Genomic DNA, 9,294 nt, shown 5'->3' on the forward strand with positions numbered 1-9,294 from the left:
GATATAATTTAATCCAGATGGCTAGATGCACAGGGATTAGGGATACTTGAACACCTGCCATTTGTGATCAGGGAGCTGATAATTCTACAGAATGTTGGGGAAAACCTAGGAAACTTCTTGCTGAATCTTAAGACTTACACAGATGTAGCAAGAACAGAAACCAACCCTCAGCTGATCAGGGGCACCTGAACACTGACTTCTAACAGCTGGGAGTTGGCTTCTGATTCCCCCTGAAAAAAGCCGCTAGGTTTTAGTAAGGCTGGTATTCAGTGTTAGAGATCAGAAGGATGGCATTAGAGTATAATAGCCTATATCTGTGCTAAAACGTTCTGTCACATAGGACATGTTCCTGAAATATGCCCAGAACATGTCTCTTACATAATGGCACTGGGCTTGATTAGCTTGGAAATCAGGTATCTGCTACCTGAATCCTACAGGAAATAGCTAGTTTTTAGTAAGACAGAAGAGCTGATGAAATGGATTAGTTTGCACAAAAAACCTGATCAACAGCAACATCCCTCCGTATTACTTCATACAATGCTTTTTATTTGAATATACTTATGACAGTTATTCCCTATGATACAAAGCACAATGTATCTGTGTCAGTACTTGCTAAAGGGAACAGACTCTCAGAACGACCTTCCAAAGAAAGCTTGAATCTTAAGCATACTCTGATAATATCTTTGTACTGAAAACTTCTAATACAATTATGCACATCTGTGTGGTAATTTGAAACTTCTCATTTATGTCATATTTCCCAAAGCCTGACTCTTAATGTTTCCAAAAGGCCCCAATCCAGTAGTATAACACTTAGCAGAAAACATACAGTTGTGCACAGTATTCTTTAGAGAAGAACACATACACTTGACAAAGTAAAATAAATTTTAATTAAATTCCTATGTAAAACCATTGTTTTGATCCAAAAGGCAAATTTTATAATAATCACTTATATTTAACATCACCAAAACAAAGAGCTACCAGTGTTCTTTGGCGAGTAAGCAATAGCTGAAAGGCCATCTCGCCACCATTTCATACATTACAAGTTGCATCTTTGAGCCAACAGATCTTATTGCACTTTAAATATGAATTGCTCCTCAAATAAGCACCTTAAAAATATGGTACCTCAGTGTTAAAATAAATCCAGTTTTTCCACCAATTATCTTAGGTTGAAAACAAACATTCTGGTCAAGATAAACAGTATCACTATAGGCATTTAGGAAATGCTGTAAATAACAGGTCTGACTTTACAATGGAGTTCCATTAAAAAAATGCTGCCTTTTAGCATTTTTAAAAAATCACACACCTCTTGACTTTCACACACAGTTATGTTGTTTGGGTGCACATTCCTCATAATCCGGTTTTCTATTAAGTGTGGTTTTCCATGTACATATATTACACATTGTGTGAGAACAATACAGTTGTTATTGATGTCAATGGAAGACGGAAAAGCCATTGAGGTTTGTGCAAAAGCTTAGCTGGTAGACTTTAAAAAGTGGAGGGTCAATAGAACTCAAAGGCAATCATATTCATGATGGAGTTTTCCAAAAGCTCAAGGTTGCCCAATGCATATATGCCCCACTGAAGTTAGCATTAATGCTAACAGGTTTACACAAAACACTAAGCACTTTGTTTAGAGGATTCATCTCTTTCAACTGGTTCTCCCAATATGAAGAAAAATCTCTCTTGTGGCAGCAGTTTAACATAATAAGCAGCTTCCTTCTGTACAATGCTCTGGCAGTTTTTATGTACAATAAAACATAATTATGCCAGTAAAACACACACACACACAATATTCTTTTGAAGCAAAATTAAAACACACACACACACACCTCTGATTCTCCATTTAACCATCAGTCTTCTAAGAAGTCTCCAACCATCCTGACAGAGTTAGAGTACACTCCCTAAACATACCCCCCAAAATATTTACAGCTTTGCAATGTATCAAAATAATAACATAAAAGCTTAGTAAGTAGTTTTCAGCGTGCAAAGTCGGCACAGGAATTTATGGAAAACATCAGCCAGTTTTACAAAAATCTCATCAAAGCATTCCAAAGCAGAGTGCAAAATGATCATTCAGGCAATTTCCTTGGGTCCATTTTTAGAAAGGGTCTGTTGGTTCCCTTTTAAACATTTTTATTGTCAGAGTAACATTCATCTTAGTGCAAATTCATAGACCACTCAGGATCTATAATCCTTCCGAACAGTATGTGCCATCCAGTTCACTTTAGTAGTCCAGCTTTCTCTCAGCGCTTCATCAAATTTCTGCTTAAACTGCTTTAGTGCCTCTTCCTCACTCTTCCCTAAGGCAAGAGAGTCCTAAAGAGAGGGAAAACACAGTGTTTAAAGGACTGCTCTTTCTCCTTCATGCATACCCGGGATTTCCAGAGTTTGTCACTTTTCTACAGTCAACACTTTATCCCACTGTTGAGGACCATCATTTTGTATCACTCAAATGGGATAACGGATGACTTGTTATTCTTAGCAGACATCTGTGTGTGTGTGTATGAGATAGACCATAACATTAACTTGCAGCACCTGAACTTATTTCACTTAAATGAATGTTGTGTCTTGGGAAATGTCCCTTAGAGGAAAAAAACCCCAGCTGGCTAGCAAGTTTCACTACTTCAGGCTGCTGGCTATTTGAGAATTATGACAGTAGTGCAATGCTACTATTAGCTATCCCATGTCTTCAAGAAAGCTCTGAAAATTAAGGTAGGGCTTATGATTTGAGCATCAAACTGAGCAGTAAGAGGTCCAGGGAAAAATTAGCAAACATCTGAAACTGAAACATATCTATATAATGCTATGGACATTTTTTATTTCTTAATTTGCAGCATCTGTTTACTCGGAAGATGTTTAGCAGACCTTTAAGACAATAAGCAGACTCCTGTTGCATAATGATCTGGCAATGTTTATTTTCAGTAGAATACATTTATGCGAGATACAAATACACTTAAAGTAAAATTACCATTGCTGCTCTGGTTTAACAACCATGGGGGGGGGAATATAAGAAATCCACTACCCACAAGAGTTCCATGTTTTCCTACTACAGAATATCCTGACTTCACACTTCTTTATACAGGTAGGTCCATGTTTATGCTATGCACTTATTGAGAGTTCTCTTGAAATGAACTGGTAACCAACAACTGGCAAATGAGAGCAAGGCATTTGCTCAAAAGATTAGACTCTAAGAACGTAAGAGAAGCTAATGTTGGATCAGGACAATGGCCCATCCAGTCCAACACTCTGTCACACAGTGGCCAAAAATACCAGGTGCCATCAGGAGGTCCACCAGTGGGGCCAGGACACTAAAAGCTATCCCACTTCCCCCCCCCCCAAGCGCCAAGAATACAGAGCCCCAGACTGAGAGTTCCTATCTATACCTTGTGGCTAATAGCCACTGATGGACCTCTGCTCCATATGTTTATCTAATTCCCTCTTGAAGCCGTCCATGCTTGTAGACACCACCACCTCCTGTGGCAGTGAATTCCATGTGTTAATCACCCTTTGGGTGAAGAAGTACTTCCTTTTATCTGTTCTGACTGCTCAGCAATTTCATTGAGTGCTCACGAGTTCTTGTATTGTGAGAAAGGGATAAAAGTACTTCTTTCTCTACCTGCTCTATCCCACGCATAATCTTATGAACCTCGATCATGTCACCCCTGAGACATCATTTCTCCAAGCTAAAGAGCCCCAAGTGCTTTAACCTTTCTTCATAGGGAAAGTGTTCCAACCCTTTTATCATTCTAGTTGCCCTTTTCTGCACTTTTTCCAATGCTATATCCTTTCTGAGGTGTGGTGACCAGAACTGTACACAGCATTCCAAATGAGGTCACAACATTGATTTATATAGGGGCATTATGATACTGGCTGATTTGTTTTCAATTCCCTTCCTAATAATCCCCAGCATAGCGTTGGCCTTTTTAAAATTGCAGCCGCACACTGTCTTGACATTTTCATTGAGTTATCTACTATGACTCCAAGATCTCTCTCTTGGTCAGTCTTTGTCAGTTCGGATCCATTTGGAGTGCCTCACAATCCTCCCTGGTTTTCACCACCCTGAACAACTTTGTGTCATCCGCAAATTTAGCCTCTCTGTTCTCTGAGTGAGAGTTCTCTGTTGAGAGTGGCTGTCTGAAAAAAAAATTAAAAGAGCAGTGCACCTGAGTTTGAGATCACAGAATCATAGATTCACAGAGTTGGAAGGATCCATACAGGCCATCTAGTCCAACCCTTGCTCAAAGCAGAATCAGCCTACGGTATTCCTGAAACGTGTTTGTCCAGATGCTGCTTAAAGACTGCCAGTGAGTGGGAGCTCAGCACCCCTCCCTAGGCAGCTGATTCCACTGCTGCACGACTCTTACTGTAAAACAGTTTTTCCTAATATCCAGCCAGTACTTTCCTGCCCTTAATTTAAACCCATGATAGCGAGTCCTATCCTCTGCTGCCAACAGGAACAGCTCCCTGCTCTCCTCTTCAACAGCTCTTCAAATACTTCAAGAGAGCAATCATGTCCCGCCTCAACCTCCTCTTCTCTAGACTAAAGATTCCCAAGTCCCTCAGCCTTTCCTCACAGGGCTTGGTCTCCAGGCCCCCGATCGTCCTCATCACTCTCCTCTGCACCTGCTCCAAACTGAAAGCAGGCCCATAAGAATTATGACAGAGCACATGTTTTGCATACAGAAGGCTTCACTTAAAAGATCTACAGTTAACTGTTCAGGTGTGAGGATGACGAGACCCCCAGAGAACTTGGTGTGCTGCTGCAAGGTAGAGCAGTCGAAACAGACTACTGATTTGCCTCCTCAGTATATGGTAGCTCCCTCTGTTCACGCAAACTGAGGAACGCTTCACAGCCATGAGTTACAAACATCTTGCTGAACACGTAGTTTTACATGTATGTATGTATGAGAATTTTACCTTTAGATACTGGATATCCTTAACAGAGGTTAGCTCTGGAAGCCCGGCTGTTAGCATCAATGCAAAGAGAGTGATGAATAGGTTCCCATGTCTTCTCAGAATCAAGTATGCATCTTCACAACACTGTCGGAACCTTAGCATCCACAAAGAACACTTGCTGTGAAGCAGGGCCAAAACAAGTGGGCCAAACCCTAGGCAGTCTAGTTCCATACAGAGTTATCTGAACAGGATTAGGCTTCATTCACTACAGTTATCTAGTGCAACTGAACTTTTTAACCCACCACCTGTTCCCGTTTTACACCGCTCTGCAAATACAGATCGTTACAAAACTATTTGCTTTTCATACCACACAGCAAAAGATAATTAGAAAAGCATTACAGTCTCCAGTCGCTAGAAGAAAGGAAGCCAAATAAGCAAAAATGAAGTACCAAAGCAAATTTAACATATCCAAGGGACAGCTGGGTAATTCCCCTTTATGGATTTTGGACCTTTTCCCATCAAGGCGACATGAGCAGACAAGGGTAGCCAGATGACTGGGTGTTTATGGTGTGGCAGCTGCTAAGTCACAATGAAAAACCCTTTCAAAAACTCTGCTATAATCAGTTACAGTGATGTCCAATCAGAGGTGTGTTTCCATGTTTGCAATCAGATGAGATACATATGTTTTATCAGGGGAAGGATTAAGATCTGAACTCCCCCCTCCCCCCATGGAAGGAATAGTTTTTATAAAATGAACAGTATCTTGCACAACCAATGACTCCTGATCCCTTCACTACAGCCTATTCTTTGTATGGTGGTGGGCTAGCACCAGCGAAATTATTTTGATGATTTTTAAAACTCACCGGCAAAATTTTTCAGTGTTTCCAGTTTTCCCTTGCTGAATGACATGAATAAAATCATACGTAAGAATGAAAGGCACTCGCTCCCTTTTAATTCCAAATTTGGATTTGAAGTTTCCAAGAATGTGGCCAAAATCTATATGGAAGAGCTAGAAGAAAAGGTTCAGAACATAAATTATTATCCCCAGGAAGCTACGTAATTCTGTTCAACTAAATTTACTCCAGTATGTGATGTGGTTATTTCCCCCCCCCCCCAAATTACTTCTTTATAACAACTGCAAATGCACAATAATTATCAGTGATTTTTACATTTTGAAAACCATTAAAAGTTGATCATCTAGAACCATGGCAGGAATATGGTTCTAGGCAGATATTGTAATTATGTAACAACAATGGGCATGAGTTCTTTTACACGTTTAAAAAACTTTACAAAAAACTGAACGATGTCTTTCGCTACATGAATCCCTACATGGACTACTACTATTACAGCAACAAATATTTAACACTTATTTAAAACTTTCACTGTTAAAAGTGCTTCTAAGTGCTTCATATACATTATCACAGTAATCCTTATAATGGTAGATTAATAATATTATCTCCTCATTACATATGGGGAACTGAGGCTGAGAGAATCTTGCCAAAGGCCACCTAGAGAATCTGAGGCTAAAAGTGAGATTTGAATCAGTGACTTTCCAGATAACAGCTCAAATCCGTTAGCCACACCATAGTGATATCTAGGAAAACACCACATAGGAAAGGATTATTTTATCTTTAGAATGGTACACAGTTTGTGGAAGGGAGGGGATCTACATGGAAAACAGTGTTGTGCTTGCCCTTATTGCTGTTTATCAACAGATCCAGGTACGTAGCCATATTTGTCTGAAGCAGTAGGACAAAGTTTGAGTCCAGTGGCACCTTTAAGAGCAACGATGTTTTATTCAGGGTAAGAGCTTTTTTGTGCATCTGAAGACGTGTGCATGCACACGAAAGCTCATACCTTGAATAAAATGTTGTTGGTCTTAAAGGTACCACTGGACTCACACTTTGTTCGGCTGTTTATCAAGTTGTCTTTAGTGCAGGTATACACTGGGCCTTTTTAAAGTGCTTAGATACTCAGAGGGGGTGCCCCTTCCACTGGAGCACATAAGAGGCTGTTTCCTGCACAAATGGTCATGTGCTCCAAGGGGAGGCGCCCCCTTCCCTCAGTTCTCCTGAGATGCTGCAAGCCCGCCAACAATGACAGAGCATAAAGGAGAGAGCTCACACTTGAAAAGGTGGGAAGAATGTGTGCCTGTGCAGATAAAAACTTGATCAACAAGTTATGGGTTAATGCAATATTGTTTTCAGCTTCTGTGAGTCCCACATTGGGAGACTAGTAAGCTAGTCATCATGGAAGCGGGGTGATGCCGTAATAGGAAAAGATAGTGTCGTACTGCTCTGTCTATTGACATCTCCAGTCTTTTATTTACACCTACAGAGTAGTTCTTCATGAAAGTTTCAGATGACAACTGTAGATCTCTGCCAGAGGTACTCCTCATATGAAAGCAGTAGATAATGCTTGCACTCTTGAGAAATGTGCAAGTATCTGGAGGGGACAGGGGATTCCTGCCTGCTTATAGCACATCTTGATGAGAGAAATAATCCATCTGGATAAGTATGAGGAGAAGCTGCTGTCCCCTTACTTGGGCCTGAATGATAAACAACTGAAGACCTTTGTGTAAGGAACTTGTTCTCTTAAAAAAAGCAATAAAGCCCTCTTAACATCCAAAGTTTGTAATGCCTATCTGGCACTAGAGGATGGTGCAGGGGAAAATACTGGGAGCATAATGTCCCATGACAGATGGAATTTAGAGATTACCTTGGGCAAAAACTGTAGGCTAGGTCTCAATACCACCTTCTCTTCGTGGAACTTAATAAAGGGCGAATTCACCCTTGGGGCAGCTAACTTGCCCACCCTTCTTGCTGAGGTTATTGCCACTAAGAAAGCAGAGAGAATTGACAGGGGGCAAGAGGATAATGGTTCAAAGGAAGCAAACATAAGCTGAGCCAGTACTAAAGATAGAGACCATTGAGGCACAATGGGTACCTTGGGATGGAAAAAGTTGAACCACCATTTAAGAAACATCTTGAAGGCGTGGTGGGGGAAAAGTGTCCTACCCTCTATGAGGGAATGTGAGGCAGATATGGCAGCCATGTGCACTTTCAGGGAGGAAATAGCTGGACCCCTTGAGTTCAAGGAGAAGAGGTATCCCGGAACCAATGAGAGGGCAGGAAACTACAGGGACCCCTTCTGAATCAGCCCAGGAGAAAAGACACCTCCATTTCTATTCATACGAGAGCCTAGTTGAAGGACTGTGAGCCCTGAGAATCACCATCACCACAGGGTCTGAAAAGTCTAATGATGAGGAATGATGAGCCACACAGTCAAGCGAAGCCTGTACATGTTGTGGTGTAACATGGCACCTATACATAACAGATCTGGATTCTGAGGGAGGTGCATATGTCTCCCCTAGGATAAAGTGAGAAGTATCTGGAACCAAATCTGGCAGGGCCAGCAGGGGTGTGATTAGGATACAGTGTGTGTCTTCTGCATTCTTCTGCATACATATTGGAAACCACTCTCTCTATTAGTGGAAATGGGAGAAATACATAAAAGAGTGTATGTCCATGTTATATGGAAAGCATCCCCAATGGACAAGACAATTGCTACCAGCCCTGGAACAAGAAATGGATGCTTTGGTGTTGTGGCATGTAGCGAGAAAACCTATCCTTGGGTAATCCCGCTTTACAAACACTGGGTGTATATATTTGTCCCCAGTACACCATTCATGGCTTGAATGTCTGACTCTGCTCAGTACATCTGCCTTGGTATTGACTGAGCCTACAATGTGAATAGCTTGCAGTGACATTCCCTGTGGGATCACCCACTCCCAAATGTACACAGCCTCTGCAAAGATCTTGTCTCTGGATTTGGGGTCTGATGAAGTGACCTTGATGTCCAAGTACTGGGCCATGCAGAGCATCTGTTCTGAACAAAGCCTCAAGTTTTCTTCCAGAGAAAAGGGCCCAAGTCACCTACTGTATCATCCAGTGAGGAATCTGACAGGAGACCTGAACTCTGCTTGGAATGGGAGACTTCCTCTTCCAAGTCAGATGCAGCAATAGGGTGGCCCCATGGATGTAGGTTGGGGAGACCACCAGGTTGGAGCAGGTGGATGGTCCTAGGATTTAGATGTAGAAGACCTCAGGGTAAGGTGACCTATACTATTTTTCCCACTCTAGAGGGTACAAGGGTGGAAAATAGAATGGACAAGTGGAGCCCCGCAAGAAACTTGTGGGATGGTTATCCTATTCCTCACACCCTTGCTTCCTCCCCTCTCCCCCTACCTTTCTCACACTCTTTCTCCCTTCTGCCCCTCCTTTCTTAATCTCTCTCCCCTCCATGTATGTTACTTCCTCTTTTTTCTGACCCGTTGTTTTTCTCCCTCCCCACCTCATCACTCTTTCTCTTTCTTTCTGCCCCCCCCCACTGTATCAC

The 9,294-nt window shown here is 41.7% G+C and overlaps 1 protein-coding gene across 1 annotated transcript in view; it reads right to left on the bottom strand.

The window, feature by feature from the left end:
- Window positions 1-729: 729 nt before the first annotated feature.
- PIK3CB (phosphatidylinositol-4,5-bisphosphate 3-kinase catalytic subunit beta) overlaps window positions 730-9,294 on the bottom strand; it is a 130,288-nt gene continuing 121,723 nt past the window's right edge. The window contains exons 22-24 of the mRNA XM_015411297.1: window positions 5,760-5,905; window positions 4,918-5,050; window positions 730-2,316 (exon numbers count right to left, since the gene is read on the bottom strand). Coding sequence (XP_015266783.1) covers window positions 2,179-2,316; window positions 4,918-5,050; window positions 5,760-5,905 — 417 coding nt within the window. The 3' untranslated portion in view covers window positions 730-2,178. The remainder of the gene's footprint in view (window positions 2,317-4,917; window positions 5,051-5,759; window positions 5,906-9,294) is intronic.

The sequence above is a fragment of the Gekko japonicus genome, unplaced genomic scaffold (assembly GCF_001447785.1).
Source record: "Gekko japonicus isolate JY-2015 unplaced genomic scaffold, Gekko_japonicus_V1.1 scaffold433, whole genome shotgun sequence".
Lineage (NCBI taxonomy): Eukaryota > Metazoa > Chordata > Lepidosauria > Squamata > Gekkonidae > Gekko > Gekko japonicus.